This window comes from Thalia democratica, chromosome 2 (genome assembly GCF_965202585.1).
Source record: "Thalia democratica chromosome 2, ktThaDemo2.hap1.1, whole genome shotgun sequence".
Taxonomy (NCBI): Eukaryota; Metazoa; Chordata; class Thaliacea; order Salpida; family Salpidae; genus Thalia; species Thalia democratica.
In genome coordinates, this window is record NC_139166.1 from 27,797,694 (window position 1) to 27,816,341 (window position 18,648).

The window sequence follows — 18,648 nt, forward strand, 5'->3', positions numbered from 1 at the left end:
TGTTTTTATATACTCTAATAATATTACTAATAATTAAATCGATAATCAGTTTCTGGTTTACAGTATAGTCATGACAAATATATAGTTTTTAATTTTAGTAACAAGTAGGACAAACAACTGGTATTAATTTTTTTTATTTTTTGAAAATATAAATGTATACTAAGTAATTTAGGCTATTTTACGTTATAATAATCCAAAACACCAGTTGTAACCAACTTTAGTTTTACGTATTACTCGTTTTTAAACTTCTGTTGTAATATTTAAGTTGCAACAGCTTTACTTAAAACTATAAAATACAGTTAAAACATATGAAAAAGTTTATTCTAAAGTGATTATTAATGGTGTAAACTAAATGCTAATTCAAAATTGTGATGCAAAAGTTTTAATTTTTTAATAAATCAATTATCACAATTTTCACCCTTTATTTTTATATTAATCTTAATAATTCTATCCACTCTAATATTTAATTAAAGCTGTTTCAACATTTGCTTGTGTTCTTACAGTAAGCAGCATTAATAGCACTTTTCTTGAGTTTTATCAAATAAAAATACTTTTAGCTTTGTAAAAGTGATGAACGTTAAGTTGATAAAATCAAATTGTTTATGAGATTGAGACTAGTACAAAAGTAAAATACAATAAGGCATTTGTAGTCTTTTTGAAATACAACTTATAAAGTATGAGCAGTTTAAGCTGTTTCAAATTTTGTTTTCAAAAATGCGAAGACTTGAAAACAAAAGTTAAATAAGTGATGGAAGTTAATATTTCCTTTAAACAAGCTTAGCTTTTCAGATATAAAAACTACAAACAACCAACTTTAATTTGCCACGATTTCAAATGGCCGCTTCTGGTGAACTTCAGCGAGTTGTCCGACAAGCATCTGCTCATTACTCGATTATCCGTGCATCTAGCATGCGTTAGTGACGTCACAACACACTGTACAGATTCCACCAAGTTTTCTGAGAACAACAAAAATTGTTTATCTGCTGTTATAATTCACAAGTTTTAATTCACAAAGAAATATACTATATTGTGCAACATGGAACCAGGCATCAACACCTTAGCCACTTAAAAAATACACACGAATAAAAAAACCTTAATAATGTAACAAAAACGTAAATACATTATTTATAAATCGAATTCTTATAATATACAGCTTATTTTTGTATTTAAAAATAGAAATAACAAGTTACCATATAAATGTAAACTTTGTATATAAAAGGGCAAACATTTGAAACAGATATATGTATACTAGATGCACGACTAAAATCATAATAATTCCTACATTAAGAAACATAAATATAATTGAAAAAAAAAATCAGAACATTAATAAGATTCAAGTATTAGTCATTAATTTCAACAAAATGCATAAAACAATCAATTTAAGTATTTTTAGGGAAAGGCTTATGGAAAACATAATAATTGGAAGTAAACATCAGCATGAGCTCATTTAAATGAATTTTAGTTATTTAGATTTTTCCTTTATGGTTCTTATTGAATTTTACTAACAATAGTTTCACCAAGATTATGCTTTTACTTAAAAAAAATTGCTCTAAACTACCACACAAAACTATTTCCTGAGGTAATTTTCTAAATGAAATCATTTTTCTATGAGAAAATAAAAATGGCACAGACAACTTGTAAACAGAACTAAGAAGTTATGAAACAGATCAAATGACTTTTTAAAAGTTTGACAGTTGTGAATAAATTATAAACTTAAGTTGTAACAATTAAAATAGGATGCATTATCAATATAAACGAAAATTACCCAAATAGTAAAATAATATTTAAATCACCAATAACACTTAAATTCTAGTAATAGCCTTCAATTGAAGCAATTGAATTCAATTTTTATCACCTATTCGACAAATTTTATTATAAACCGGAACTGTTCTATTTAGTAGTCAGTACGCTAAAATCGGAATTTGAAGTAACAGCTAAAAATAACTCAACTGTTTCAGCAAGTTTAAAAGAGAATGTAAGGACATATTTAAAAATAAAGACAGTTGAAACTTAGTTGATAAATTATTATTTATTGTATTTAAATAAATAAAAACAGTTTAAAAAATAATACTATAAATCTTTTAGAAATATAAAAATATGACAGTTTCAAATAGTAAATTTTAAAAAAACTTGGAACATTAAAGTTAATTTTATGGTAAAATATTATTATAAATCCATTTTGCTATCAGACTAAAAACAAACATCAACAAATTAAAAGAAAAACTTAACCATATTAAAACAAATTGATTAGATTAAAGGAAAACCAGTTAAACTAAAAGTTGTAACTTCAGCAACTTTAAGTTATAATTTTCCTTTTTGTATAATTATATTGTACACTAAACTAGACAATTTTTTTTTTATTGAAGATAAAAAGTGCTTATTTGTCAGCTAAGAAAATCTTAGAGGTATTAAAACCTACCAGTAATACTTTTGGAATGATACTTATTCGTCATGTACTTTATGACGTCATAAAAATGTTCATTTGTTACATGTCTCCCAGTATTAACTACACACTGATTGGAATTATTACGCAACATAGAAGCATGGATCTGGTCAATTCTCATCTGTAACCCACTGAAACTGTTGTTTTCTTTTGAATTCTGCTAAAAAGTATTTTAAAACTGAACCACTTTTAGTAGGTTAATTTTTAAACAAGTTTTACAAAACAAAGTTTACATTTTTATAAACAGTGTTGATATTTAAGAACTTTTAAGACATTGTTTTACTAAATGTTGTTGCTCTCTTAAAAATACGACAAATAACAATTAATGATAACAGTTGGAAGAATGTAAAGTTCTTAATTTTGTTAGATGGTAAATTAATCAAGACTATTTTTTTAAGTTGCAATAACAATAACAACTTAATTTTATAGGATAAATGATACAATCTATAAGAAAATATATTAAAAAATCTAATTTAAGAGTTTCCAACTATTTTACGTTTAGCTAAAGTAAGCGTCAAAACTTTTCTAAACAAAAAAGTGTATTACATTAAAAATCAGATAGCATAGTACATAAATCTATTAATTTAAATAAAAGTAAAGAGTTTTTTTTAGCTTTAAAATACTACAATGAATAAAGAGCTGTTAAAAACACTTTTTTTTTGTAAAAAACAAATCAAACAATTAATATTATACATACATAAATTTGAAATTTCTATCATAACAAATAATCCTTGTCAATTAAGGTAATTTAGACATATTTTTTACTTACAAAACTGTGATAATTTACAATATAAATGACGATTGTATAGAAATTGCAAAAAGAAGATTAATATATGTGACTAGACTCTATAGTATAACAAAAATTGACTATACAAATTAAAAGCTTGTGTTTATTTATTAGTGTTTTAATTTTATTAATGATCTGATAAATAATAATAAACAACTCACATTTACAGCCTGGTGCGAAGTTTTTATGAGGTTTTTACCAACTCGTGTGTAAATCAAGTTCTGTTCATGTTTATTGGATAATGTGTTTAGAAAGCTGCTAATGTTCAAATATCTTAGATTCGTCAGGTCTTCACATTGGTCGAACTCTACTGGATTCACCTGAATTAAACAAAATGTACAAGGTTAAATATAAGTATTGCAATTAGTAACTGACTTTGTTTTTGCAACTGGTATATATCACATAAAGAGTATTTATGAAAATACATTATCATGCAGTTGACAATAATGGTTAAAACAGCATAAATAAATACATGAAAATAAATTTGTTAAAAGTATTAAAGATTTATGAACTGTAAATTAAAAAAATCTAATCAATAAAATACAATAACTTCACAAAGAATTTTAAAACCTAAAATTTTTAATAAATAGTATGAGTTTCTTCATTAAACTGAACCTTTTTTTTGATAAGCGTAAGATGATTATGGAAATTATATATCTTTATTTTGAATAAATACTAAATTGTGCTTAATAAACAAACCACTGTTAACAATTATTTTACAAAGAACATTTATTTGTTTGTAATGATGTACCATAATATTATATGTTAGAAATAATAAGACAAAATAACTTGCAACCTTGAGTTTAATATACTCTAGGAATGTAAATCTAAAATTGATCACTTCTGCTGTACAATTTTTCTGTACTAATTATGTTATTTCTGACAAATCATCTAAATGTAAAATAGAAGTCATGATAGTACAATTATAATAAACAGTTAATATAGAATAATGACTGGAACTTCTTTTATGACTAAAGTCTATGTTTACTAAAATAAATTGGCAATTAACAAAGTTTTACAAATATTTTTCGCATATATAAATACTACAACGTTAAAGACCAAAGATTGTATTAAATCTAACTGCTTAAAAGACTTCATAGGTTTATAAAATACGTTTGAATATTTTAAGGAGCTAGTTATTTAAACTCAAAGTTAAAAATTGACTCTGAAACTAGAAATATTCTTTAAAATATATACGTTTTTACTAATTATTATCAATTTCTTTTTAATATAATTTACTCAGAATAAAATAAAAACATATAACTTAAAACGATACATATATTTTCAAAGTACAATTAAAACTACTACTTAATTTATAATTTATCTGCTTAATGTGTGACTAGATTTTCGATCAGTTTTGATGAGCTAGATAAAAAATAATATTTTCAATATTTTTTTAGACTTAAACTAAATTTTAAAATCAAAAACAGTACGAAGTAAAGCTCAATAACTGTTTAAACGAATTAAGATATCAAAAATTTATCAAGCAATTATAAGCATGATGTACTTGATAAATAATTCACGGATAACACGTGTAGAACATAAAATTTTAAGTGTGCTTTAGCTAAAAACAGTTTCTGGTGTATAAAACATTTGTCTTTTTGTAATAAACTACAATCTTTTAGATTTAGAATTTTAAAAGCAAAAGTCGTGTAGAAAAAACCATGAAACACAACAAAAACAAAACGTATTTAAAACTTCTGACTTTATTTAAACTTGTATAATATTTTTTGGAACATGTAGTTCAACTAATTTATATAAAAATACAACATTTTGAAAAAGTACACTACTAAATGCTAAACTACTACTCATAAATTTTACTTTAAACTAAAAAAATATACAAATACCTAAAGATAAATAATGTTTATTAAATTTAAGCTAACTTTATTAACTCATGACAGTTTATCCGAAATTATTTTGTTAAGATTTTACAAAAAACAAAACACTAAACAAACATGATCAACATCGTTGTAATTTGCGATGTAGAACTGGTCGTTCTCGCAGAGTTGAACCCTGACTTTTCCTTCAGGCACTACAGGGACCGCTCCTTCTATGCTCGATGGGTCTAAAGAAATTTCAAAATACTTTTAACTACCAGATAGTTTCATAAACATTCAAATAATAAAAATAATTCGAAACCATGGACTAAATTTACGAACATATTTTTTAACACATAAAAATTTGTTTTGTTTTAGAAGAGGTTTACTTCATTCTTTGAGACCGTCCTTAAATAAAAAACTACAAAAGTAAATGTTTAGGAACTTTTGTATATGTTATGTAAAATTCAGCTATTATTACTTTATTTTTAATTAGGACATTAAAATAAATACTTTCTATATCTTCTTTTAATTATTTTTTGATAGCAGTTATGACCTCTAAAACATTACATTGTAACTCCATACTTATCAAAACTGCTCTAAAACTATAAGTTATTCATAATACAAAGAAGTAATCACAAGCAAGCGCAAGTAAATTTTCATGTGAAACTAATACCTGGTTGAACAATATTAGCCTTCACAATTGAATCATCATTGAATTTCAGCCATACGAGCTCCTTCTTCAACCACTTTATGTTGGGAGGCATGCTGCATTTGGACGGTTGGCTGCTTAATTTCTCCTTCAATGTATAATAAAAATAATTCGAAACCATGAACTAAATTTACGAACATATTTTTTTAACATATCAAAATTTGTTTTGTTTTAGAATAGGTTTACTTCATTCTTTGAGACCGTCCTTAAATAAAAAACTACAAAAGTAAATGTTTAGGAACTTTTGTATATGTTATGTAAAATTCAGCTATTATTACTTTATTTTTAATTAGGACATTAAAATAAATACTTTCTATATCTTCTTTTAATTATTTTTTGATAGCTTTTTTAAATGCTTTTTTAAAATCTTGTTATAAGTTAGCTTTGAAAAAGTTTTAAAAAAAATTCCTTCCAACTTTTAAGGATTCAATAGTATCAACATATTGTAAAACTCTTTTTAATTGGCCAGGGTTACCACTCTTTGAGACAAAAAAGCCTTCTTAGTTACATCAAGCTACCCTTAGTCAGCCGGCGTTTATGATAAAATTTTAAAAACAAAGATTAACATGAGCCAAAAAGTGGAAAAAAAATTAAGCTAGCTTAAATACTTAAAAACACCAAAATAAAAACAAATAAAATCAATATAAACACAACTTTAAAAAAATAAAGATTCAAACTCATAAAAACAAGCGCTAAATTTAAAAAAATATCCAAAATAGCCTGAATTTTCTTTTAAGTTCAAACTAGCCTGATAGCTTAAGTGTGTGGCAACCCTTATTTGCTTTACATTTGAACTTAAAAAAAAACAATAAAAATGTAATGCATTTTATCATTAATTAAATTGTTTTTTTTTATTAATTAATATATAGTCAAAGCTTACACGGCTTTATACTCAAAAATCAATAATAATTAATTTAATTTTACACCATACCAAACAAAACTTACTTCATAAAAATTAAAACTTATTATTCTGGAAAAAAAGTTTAATTTAAAATTAAAATTATAAATCTTAGTGGTTAGAAGTTTCGAATTTAGGTAGTAAAACTAAAACTATAATTCTGGTTAGAAACAGTATACATTAGACAATCTACCTCAAATTAAACAAATTAATTAATATCAATTGTATTTTAGGTAATTGATATTAATTTAAATTAAGTTAAACATATATTTTAAAATATCATCTGTTAGAAGTTTTATAAACTAAGTTCAGTTTATGACAACTACCAGTGTTCAACTTTCAAAAGTATCAATCTTTATATATTATTCATATATTGCAGCTAAAATAACTCTAAGTTTTATGGAAGCTTTTTCAAAGCTTTTATTGATTAACAGTTTAGATATTATTTAAAAAAAAATTCTAACTAAATCCTAGAAACTATTTTATGAAGCATTAAGTGAAATTTATTATTGAAAATAAGTGATATTTAATTAACTATTTAAAATTTGTTTAAAGTAAAGATTTTAAATTTGTTTAACTTTAAAATGTCAATATTTAAATTAGCAAACGAACAGGAATGTAACACTATAGTATTAATTTATTTTATTAAAAATATTCTAAGAAAATAATATATTTACATTAAAATTTAACAAAACGTGTTAAAATTATAGTTAGTCAAAGTCATTAAAAAAACTAAAATTTGCATATCTAAAAAAACAAAAAAAAATTTTTTACTATAAAGAAAAAATATGTTCATTATAATTAATAATGAGAATCTATTAAAGTTTTACGGTGTCGTACAAAGTAAACAGATGGACTCCAAGCTTTTAAATATTTTTTTTGTCATTTGGTATAAAATTTGAATGCTACTGTGTAGAAACCGTTTATTAACTTTAAAAACTAAATAGAAAAATTCCTTTAGTTTTGTACGGTTTGAATAAGAAAAAATTATTAACGTTATATATTCTTAAAACTATTAATAGTACTGGTTTAAGATTAATTCTACGTAGTAGTTTTAATCATTTATTTTATTATCGGAACTACTACATATTCGAAAGTAGTATAAACATTTTCTTTATTTAGTTGATTTTTTTTTTCACTTTTAAAACTAAAACTTTAAGTCCCAATATACACTATACTTAATAAACTCATATGACCTCATTGTAATTGAAACAAAATAAACAGACGAAAAATGCGTATAAATAAACTCATAACTTAGCTATAGGGTATTTATTCAAGTTATAAATATTCGAAATATTCAGTAGAACAACAAACCAGTGAGGTGGTTGAACTTCTCATTCTTATTTTTTGTGATGGCGATTGAGTGCTGTGAACATGAGTATAATAAAATAAGTTTCTATTGGTTTAAATTTTCTAACTTGTTCATAATTTTTAGAGTGAAATTAAATAGTTTTAGACAAGTTTAATACGATAAAGTTTTAACAAATAAATTCAAACCATTTTTATAAATATCTTCTTTATGCTTTTATTTTTTGCAAGTAATAATCTTAAATTTTGTGTCACTTTTATTTAGACAAAAAATATAATGTACTATGATTACTATCTAAGTAAAGTTGATTACAAAAAAAATATGATTTTTTATGGTTTAAGAAACATTCGTACATTGTTGTCTTTTCTAAACACAAATTATAGAAAGAATTGTTAAATTAAGATGCAAAAGCACACAATAAAACAATAGAAAAACTAATTTGTAAAAACTTTTATGTAATGTGCTTATGACTTAGAACATTTATCAATATGATTCAATATTTGAATAATTTATGCAAAAAGTTATTTTAATACTTCGTAATTTTCAAACACAAAATTCCAAGCATTTTTTTACAAAAAACAACAAATGCTCTTACTTATAAGCTTTAAGCATCAACTGGAAGCTATGTTCTATAGAACATAAAGCTTAAAAAACTTAAGATATCCTTAACTTGTGAAAATTTTCCTGATAAAAACGTATGTAGGCAGGTTTATCAATTTTTTTGAAAACTAACTAACATCCTCCTACAATTTCAAGCTATAAACCTCAACTCATAAGAGAAAAATAAAGTGTTATTTGCATGACTTAAAAGAAACTATCGTAAGCAGTGTTTAGTTATGACTCAAATCAGAAACGTTCAAATTCCATACGTGACTTTGTTTATTACTTTAAGGAATTAGACTAATAAAGTTTTAAACGATTTATCGAGTATTTTAGGAGAAGATACTTTTTTATGAAGAACATTTTTTGTATTAGCACTTAAATTTGTTCCTAGTACAAGGAGTCTATTGAACTCTCAAAATTCAAAACAATGTTTAAAAAGTTTATAAACAAGTGATCTATAGGATTAAAATATCCGGATCCGGCCAGATATTGCCTTTATAGATCCGGATCCGGCCGGAGCTGTATTATTAAAAAATATCCGGATCTGAAATTTTTGGATGGGGTAGATCACTACTTCAAACTCTAATTTAAAGCAACTAACTTTGATAATTATTGAACTTTAGTGTTATACAGGTTTGCAACAGACCAAAATGAAAATTATTGCTGACTTTTTTATATCAAATTCTTGATTAAAACCGATTTAAAAGTACATAAGAAACGACTTAAAAAATAAATAAAGATAATAAAAGATTTTAATTTATTCCAAAAATTCAGTTAGATCCTGAAAAAAATATGAATTGCAAAAGCAATAACTTTTAGAAAATAACATTATTAAAATACAGCTTTTAGTGATGATAAACTTTCTTATTAATAGCATGTTTATTTCAAACTTCCTGACTTTTTTTTTTTCATAAACCCCCATTTTTTCATGACTTTTGTCATTTTTTTAGTTCTTCCTGACTTTTCCTGACTATGTAGCAACCCTTATGTTTGAAATAATTTATCATGTATAACTATAGTAGAGAGTTGAAAGCATTTAAAAGCTTATAAAATTTAAAATTTGAATATGATAGTAAACTAAAAGTTTTAAGGTTTTAAAGAAAAGTAAATAGACGTAAAAGTACTGTATAAAATAATTTCACATTTATGATTAAATTTTGATAAATAATAACAAGTAACTTCAATATGTTTAATGAGTTTATAGACAGAAGAAGTATATTACTATGCTTTATATCCTTAAAATCATTATTTGGATGATTACCTTTAATAACAATGAACATATTTTTCAAAGATTTGTAGAGGTTTAAGCTTTAAATTTAAACCTAATTGTTCAAGTTAACTAATAGTATTACAGCTTATATTGGCTAAACCGCTAATGACTCCAAAATTGGCAGAACTTTAACGGTGTTTTGATTAAGGTTTTTATTGAACTGACCAACTTTTGAGAAAGTTTACCAACTAGTTTTAAGATTTTTTTGCAAGCCTTTGTTTTAAGTTCAACCAGGAAAAATCAGAATTGTTACCTTTTTTTTCTTTTAAAAATGCCTTATCAAGCATGTTAAACTTAGACCTTTCTTAAACTTTGCACTCATGTACAATATACCGAGAGCTTGTGGTAATATACCTTCCACTTTATATGATCAAAACTATACTCTGATGACTTTTGCCGATGCTTCCTTAGATTTTTATGGACCTTTTTAGTTTTAAATAGCTTAAACTAAGTAGTTTAATAAAAAAGTATACCACAGCAAATAACTAAGTAAAATTTTATTTTTAAAACTTAAAACTTTATTCAATGCATTATACTAAAGACTTTATATAAACTTTTAAATAAAAAAGATTGATCATTACCGAAATTAGTAGTTTTAATTAAACTAAACGTTTTACTTATTTGCGTTTTTTAAACTTTAGACCAAGTATCCGGATCATCAGACCGGATATTTTTTTTTTAATATCCGGATACTGTACATGAATAATACAAACAATTCACCGGCTACTGGCGCTGCTGCCATTGTTGTGGTTCTCGTCTCTTTTCACCAGCAGCACGACTTTCTGCCGAGCCGACTTGATCCTGCTGACCACCTCGCTCCGGTGGCAGTTTTCAACGTTGACGCCGTCGATCTGCAGCAGCCGGTCGCCGAAGTGCAGCAGCGAGGCGTCCTGTTCGTCGTAGGACGGATCCGACAGCATCGCCGCTCCTGTTAGCACGAGTGTATGCTTTTTTTATAAGTTTTTTTTATTAATTGAAAGTAATTGATTTACTTTTTGTAAGATTTTTAATCTAAAAAAAATCACTAACGATGTACTAGAATATGCTGTAAATGAATTCATGGTGTTTTATAAATAAAGTTTCTTGAAATAATATTATTTAAATTGATTAAGAAATACTAGATTAGATTAATTTCTTATTTATGTTTTATAGACTAAAAAAAATGTATCAAAAAAATATAATTTAATTTTAGAATGGAAAAATGTTACAAATTTTGACTGACCTACAATATGATATTACTTAAATTCAGTAGATAATATACAAGTCATTTTATCTAATTATAAGACAAAAAAAGACTTTTAATTCAACAAAATTTACTAAAACCTTTTTATTTACGAGAAATTTTAGTAATAAATAAACCTGGCTCTGCAAAGAAAACATTTCTAGTTATAGCTTGTCCTTGCGAATATTCAACAACTGCCGATCTTCTCAGAGAAAGCCCAAAATCTCCACTTGATCTTTTATACAAAGTTACCTAAACAATTGGCGTACAATTACCTATCTAGTTTATCGAAAAATGTCGAAAATACTTTATTGAACTGGTTGAAATAAAATCGTTTATAGCTTAACTTAACAAGCCTTTCATGATATTTTAAATAATTTAGCTATGTAGTTGCTGACATAGAAAAATACTTTTTATAAAGCACAATATACAACTGACTTTTAATAAAAAATATATGGAACAGTTTTAATCGATAAGGTCAATAAAAAAGCACGATTACTTAATCAGTTGAGTAAATACATGTATAAAACGTTTCTATACAAACTATTGTCTATAGAGAAATAATTCTGCTGAAAATTGAAATAAAACTAATACCCTCTTAACACTTTTAATTTGAAAAATTTTCAACTGCATGTGAAGCTCAAACTTTGTTTTGAACTATCAAGGCTGTTTTGGCTGACTATAAAAGCTTTAAACATAAATAATTAAAAAAAATACCTATTTCATAACATTAACGAGAAAAACCTTTAAAATATGTATTTGAAAAGTATAAACTAAATACTTTTGACATTTATAAAATGTAAAAATACATCAAATGAAACAAAATACATTCATTCAGTTTTTATAAAAGAATTTAACCTTAAGCTTTACTAATGTACATTATATTCACTATTTTGTTTTACTTAAGATACTTTTTAACCGCAGCGTAACTAAAAAATATATCTAAACAAATGCTGGAAAAAAAAATTAATTTTAACTTACTTTATAAAAGAATTAAAGAATTTTAAAGTAAATAAACTACTTTAATACTTTTAGATAAGTTAACATGTAAAAACAACTTACCAGTCTAGGTACAGATTTATTTGCATCATTAGACTTGACATCAGTCACTTTGCCAGCATTTCTTCTCGGAACATTGTAATCACCTGACGCCGACATAATCACTGAGTATTTGTATTTTATTTCGTTTTATTATTGTTTCTATTAATTTAAACATTTTTTGTTAGGTTGAGTAAAGATATCATAAAGGTTAAAAAAAAGGTAACTTAAAAAGAAAACATAAAATTGTATCGTTATGTTACTTCAGTAAATATTTGTAAAACTGCAAAAATGTTCCGGAAAAGAAAAATATCAAATGTAAGAATTATATTGATTCTGTTTAGCTTACTATATGTCTAATAATATTAATCAGACGAACTTATAAAATAACTTGTATGCTTAAAAAACGAAGTACACTAACAAATAAAAATGATTCATTACTACTACAAAAACAATGCAAAACATTTTACAAAAAAAAACTTACGAGGAGGCTTGTTAGGAACGTCGTACCCATCATAACAAGAGTTTCTGACTAGGGAGTTACCCAACGGTGAAGTGTTTCCCACTTGCATGCTGTACGGCCTGCTTATGTTTGATTTGACTGACTTGTCTGAAGTCCTTCTCACCAATCTGCCATACTTCGAAGCTTTCTGAAGTACTGACGGATCAGGACCTGCCGAATCCTATAAAGAACATAGACAACGTTATTTATTTTATAAAAAATTTTCAAACTTATTGTGATGCCTATATTTAGACTTGTTACACAAGTTCTAGCATGGTAATCTTAGTTTTTGAATTTTTTTTAAATGCATGTTTTCAACTTTATGACAAATATTGCATTTAAAAAGCTCTACAAAGCATTGGTCTAATCTAAATTTTGTTATAAACTCCGTAAAAAGTATAAATTAAAACACTTTTGTTTTGAATATTAATGACATTATACTATATTTACTCAATAATGTTAAAACTTCAAATTCTTAAAAGTTTTGTATAACTTCATAAAATAAATAATTGCGAAATAGTAAAAAAAAAATCTAAATTTATAGTCATGTTTAAGTATGTTTTCAGATGTAAATACTGACTTAAAGTAACTTACAACAAATAAACCGTTAACTATTAGCAGCTTAGCATCTAACGGGAAAACTAAATTATAGTATAAGTTGTTTAAAACAAATATGGCTTGATTAATACAAATAACAACTGTTAATAAACGTGTATCATATTATAATCTTTTTGTATAACAAACATGGTTTTTAATTACGCAAGTTAACTCTATCAATACAAATACCTCATTTTTATCAAAATGTTTAAGAAGTGCGATTATTTAATTTAAAAAGTATAAAAACTGCTTGTTTCAATCAAATATCAAGATTTTTGACTTGATATCGAAACAGAGTTTATTATAACTAAATAACATTTGAAGATTAAAATAAAAGAGCTTAAAACAAAAATACAATACTAGTATTTTAAACAGTGCAAAATTCATAAAGAGTTCATTGTTTCAAGAATGTACACATTTTGTATTGAATTAGTCATGAGCTTTAGCACAGTTTTTAGAAGATTAAACTATTTTTAAACAAAAACAAATTTATGATGTAAAGCAATAATCTTTTAGATTATAGTATTGCATATTACGATTATATTTGATAATAACATAAATACATAATCGAAAATACGCAGTCTTTAATAAAAAAAATATTATAAAACCTCGATTGAAAATTAAGTTAAATTTAGAAAATATTAATTTAAATATACATTTAGAAACTTGTGAATATAACTATTTTAAACGTTTGAATTTCCTGATCTTTTGTAATAATTTCTCTAAATTTCCTCTTAAAAAAGCTATTATTACGAAATATCTTACTTTATTTCAATTTTATAAAAATTATCTAATTTTCAAACAATAAGTAAAAAATAAGATTAAGCTGACTAAGTACCTTTTTTTGAGAGAGATTATCTTTCAAGTTTGAAATAAACTTATTATTTTTTTTTACAATAGACTTTAAAAAAAATTGAAAACGAGGATTGATTATTGAACAAAACAACAACAAAAAATTAAAAAGAAACAAATTTTTATTTACTATAATTTTTTTTCTTATTTTTTTTTAACAATAAACACAAAAAATATATATTTTTCATAGAACAGGATTACCAAATGTTTTAGGAAAATTTTCTCCAGGTTTTCAAAATTACGTTTTAGGGTCTATTTTTAGTTAAGAATTAAGTTTAAAAAACTGTGTTAAGTAATATAACAACATTAAAAGATGCTGTAAAGCTACTTTACATGTGTTTTTTTATAAAAGAAAATTTTTGATGATAACAAAAAAATTTAATTCATACGATTGATTTTGTGTAAAATCAAAATTTTACTACTTAACATGTAAAAGTTGCTTAAAATTACAGGTTTTTCCAGGTTTAAAAGTGATTTTTGTTCAAAATTTTTCAAACTCCAGGTTTTTTTAGCCTAAATTGTCAAATTCAAGGTTTTTCCAAGATATCAGGCAACCATGATAGAATTTTAGTTTTAAAAGTATAATCACAAACTTCTAAAACTAAGTATTTATGAAAGTTAACAAAAAGAAAACTGGAAAGATTATTTTAAAATTGTTTCTGTAAATATATACTTACAATTATATGTTATATATAAAAATATAAAATTGTTTAAAATTCCAGGTTTTTTTCAGGTTCCAGGTTTTTTGGCAAGCCTGCTAGAAATTTATATATTTCTAATAAGTAAAAAATTAGTAAAACTATCTTAATTTTTCATCACTAAAAAAAATTGTTACTGTTGTACAATAAAATTTTAAATTAAAAAATTAAAACAAAAATAAACTAAATTGATTTTTTTTAAAGCTTTTGTGACAAAAATTTTAATTACAGCTAGTCTATATAATTGTAATATAATACAAATATTTTTTTTTAATAGTACAAATAAAACTTACAAAATTAATAGTGTATATACAGTGAATAATTTGTATTTGTACAATTTTTGAAGTAGGAAGTACCAAATACTTCAAAACTTTTTCTATAAAATCATTCAAAAGTTATACTGTCTGAAACTGTTATACAAAATCTTAGCTTACTGTAATAGAAACATTAAAACTATGGTATTTTTAGTCAAATAGTTTCTTTAAATTTGTAATGTCTTTAGAGCAATTCGGTTACCTATTTTTAAAAAACCATTACCAAATAGTATATCTCATCCGAGTTTAACATTGTAATACTAAAAATTAAAAGTTAATTATTATCATATTTACATACAATGTTTAAAAATTATAATAAAAAAATCAAGAGAACATCGATACTTAAATAAATTTAAGAACAAAATAAAGATTGCAATCTTAAATTGTGTATAAACTAATAACAACAACTAACTAAGCTGCTGTTTTCTGCAACTTCTTTTGTTTTCTTGTTCCTAAAAAATTATTATATAAATATAATTTAAATTGTAATGTGTAAAAACTTTAAATATCTTCTTTTTTTTTGAAGATATCTAACCTAATAGTTAAATATTATTTGAGTTTTTTAAGTTGTCATAAAAATCAAAATCAACAAATTACGTTTTGTATTACAAAGTAAAAATAAAAGTACATACCTTAAAAAGTATCTATTGAACATTAAAGAATTCTTTAAAGTAATCTTTTGATTTTGTTTTATATAGGTTTCCAAAGGAAACTTATACGGATAACACACAATTGAAAAACTCAAAAATTATAAGCATATTAACATACCTTTTTTAATGTTCAATACAGTTGTATCATACAATTTAAAATGTGTGGTGAATAATTTAACAAAACTAAAACATAAACACTCTTTCTAATTTTTTAGTTTGCTTTTTCAATTTATGTTAAAAGGTTAGGAAATAATTAAAATAAATTTAAGCATTTTTGAAGTTAAAAGTGATAAAATGCAACTAAGTACTTTTTTTACAAATAGTTTTAATGAAATTTAATTTTTACTTTTTTTTCTTATTAAGTAATGAAAAATTAAAAAGAAAGTTTTTGTGGTTTTTTAAACAAACTTTTTTACTTCTTTTTCATGATAACAGAACAGCTAAAAAAGCTGTTAAAGCTGTAAACTTACAGCTTGAGTTTAATATAAGATTAAGAGTAAATTCTAAGAATTTCTAAATACTCTTTAGTATTATAATAAGGTATATTCAAATAAAGATGAGAAATCAGATTAATATTGGGAAATAAGGCTAAATTTGAGAAATTAGGTAAAAGTGAAATATTAGATCAAAAAATACAACAAATCATAGACAAAATGAAACTTTTTTTACTTAGTCACAATACTAAAGTTGGATAGTTAAATTCTTAATAGCTAACAAGTTTCACTCATAAATGTTCACTGTTTAATATTTTGGAAGTTTATAGTATTGAATTATTCAAGATAAGCTAATTAATTGTTCCATAATTTTTAATTCCTTTGTGTAGTGATAGTATGTACTTATATATTTTTAATTTTATTGTCCATTAATTAAGCTGGTCAATAAGTAATTTTATCTCTGTCCAGAATAAAAACTGGAGATGTAACAGTATGGATCTAGCTTGATATGTATGTATATATTTTTTAAGACACTTAATCACTTTTTTATCACAGTAGACTCGTATAAAGACAGAACTTGTTCACTATCATTTAGTTTTAAAAACTTCTAATCACATCATATTTGCTAAACAACAAACAGAAAAATCAAAATTACGTTTATACTTTAATAAGTTATTAAGGAAGTTTAACATTTAATCAAACAACTTAATTGCATGACCACTGTGATGGTTGTAGTTAGGATCCTGAATCCCATATAAATAAGTTTAAAAATCAGACTAGTAAACATTGATTTAGCATTAAAGTAATTTATTAAAAACTAAAATACAAATTATTATTGACTTGAGGTGTATTTAGCATTAAGAATTATTGTTTTATATCATTTTGCTAGTTCATTTGAAAAAATTATTTGCACTCTATATTTTTTTGTTATTTAAGCTAATGATCCTACAATCTTTAAAAACTATAAGAAAGTATTTGTAACCAGGGGTGAGATATAATTATACTAAACGTTTTTATAAGTTATTAGTAGTATATAAAATTATTTAACTACTTCTCAAACTTGAATGTAATATTCAGGATTTCTGGGGGCATTATTTTTACTTTTTAAAAGCTGAGGTCATTTTTTTTACTTGATTCAAGGAATTTTATATTTTAACTCAGTATTTTAATTTTTTTATTTTAGATATTCGTTTTTCAAAATTTTGTAGTAACCTAACAATGTTTATACTTATCAAATAATTAATCTAAGAGTATAGGAGGCTTAAACCTTCTTTTTTTACAAGTTTATCTTACTTTTAAAATCTTTTCTCCGACAAGAGACATACATTTATGACAGCCTAAAAATTCAAAAAACTTATGAGATATAAGTCATTAAAGTGCTGAGTTCAATAAGTTCTTTATTAAAGTGCAATCTAAAACAAGAAAAAATTATTTTCTCACTAAAAATATTTTTTAAGATTCTAATTTTAAGTGATATGTTTTAAATTTTCACAGTATGTTCATTACTAGTGTTTAAAATGTTTTTAGTAAAAAATACCATTTTTAATCTAAAATGTTTAACACTAGATAACTTTTAAACTGTTTAGAATGTTTGCTGAAAATTTAAGGTCTCTAAGTTTAAAAATAAAAAGTAGTTAGATATTTAAGGAACTTTTTTTTACTTCAACAAATTGAAATTTCATTAGTATGTACTAAAACTTTTTACAAAAATGAATATATCCAAAAGTCAATTTTACTTTTATATTGTGAAAACTGACTAATATATTACACTTTAGTTTCTAATCTATGTTATGTTTTTCCGTTAATATAAAATTGATAAAAATAAATTTTAATTAAAAATAACTTCAATTAAAGAACACTACAGATAATAACTTTTAAAAAATCTCTGCAATTGTTACAAAACGCTATTTACTTGCTGAAGAAGCCTCTTTTCAAACCGACTTCTTCCAATTTTGTCAGTTCAGCTTGGGACATTGGTTTGTGCTTCTTCTTCTTGTCTTCTTTGTTCTTTTTACTCCTAAACATTTTGCTACTAACTAAAAACTGCTAAAAAGAAATATTTTTAAACTTAAGGTTTCTAAATTTTAATATGTTGTTATTTCAAAGGGTTTTTGATCAGCAATAATTAAAAAGAATTAAAAACATATTTAAATAAAAAGATAAATACAGTAAATGCACAAATAGTTTATTTTTCTTAAAAGCTTTTACACATAAACTTTCAGTACAACATAATATAATTTCCTGTAGGTTTAAAAAATATATTTAACTGCATAGTTGATGTTTTTTAGTTATAAAAAAAATGGTATTATCTGTACAGTGCTTCCTTGCTAATCTGGATAAGTTGGGCAAGATTTTTTTGAAAATACGGCTGGATTTGCCTTTGGCCGGATAAGAACAAAATACCGCTTTTTATACAAATTATCTACCTTAGTTATAATATGAATGTATATAACAAAATGTACTATAAAATTTCTGTTAATTTAATTTATTTTACTTTATTCA

The 18,648-nt window shown here is 24.1% G+C and overlaps 1 protein-coding gene across 4 annotated transcripts in view; it reads right to left on the reverse strand.

The window, feature by feature from the left end:
- Positions 1 to 18,185, reverse strand: part of LOC145830290 (unconventional myosin-XVIIIa-like) — a 47,811-nt gene extending 29,626 nt beyond the window's left edge. For 3 of the 4 annotated variants that reach the window (XM_082938247.1, XM_082938248.1, XM_082938245.1), the window contains exons 1-12: positions 18,059 to 18,185; positions 15,475 to 15,514; positions 12,584 to 12,782; positions 12,124 to 12,224; positions 11,199 to 11,313; positions 10,560 to 10,767; positions 7,972 to 8,023; positions 5,724 to 5,847; positions 5,186 to 5,295; positions 3,392 to 3,550; positions 2,420 to 2,603; positions 814 to 956 (exon numbers count right to left, since the gene is read on the reverse strand). In XM_082938247.1, coding sequence (XP_082794373.1) covers positions 814 to 956; positions 2,420 to 2,603; positions 3,392 to 3,550; positions 5,186 to 5,295; positions 5,724 to 5,847; positions 7,972 to 8,023; positions 10,560 to 10,767; positions 11,199 to 11,313; positions 12,124 to 12,224; positions 12,584 to 12,782; positions 15,475 to 15,514; positions 18,059 to 18,171 — 1,548 coding nt within the window. In that variant the 5' untranslated portion in view covers positions 18,172 to 18,185. The remainder of the gene's footprint in view (positions 1 to 813; positions 957 to 2,419; positions 2,604 to 3,391; positions 3,551 to 5,185; positions 5,296 to 5,723; positions 5,848 to 7,971; positions 8,024 to 10,559; positions 10,768 to 11,198; positions 11,314 to 12,123; positions 12,225 to 12,583; positions 12,783 to 15,474; positions 15,515 to 18,058) is intronic. The other variant, XM_082938246.1, reaches the window with a different exon arrangement.
- Between the last annotated feature and the right edge of the window lie 463 nt (positions 18,186 to 18,648).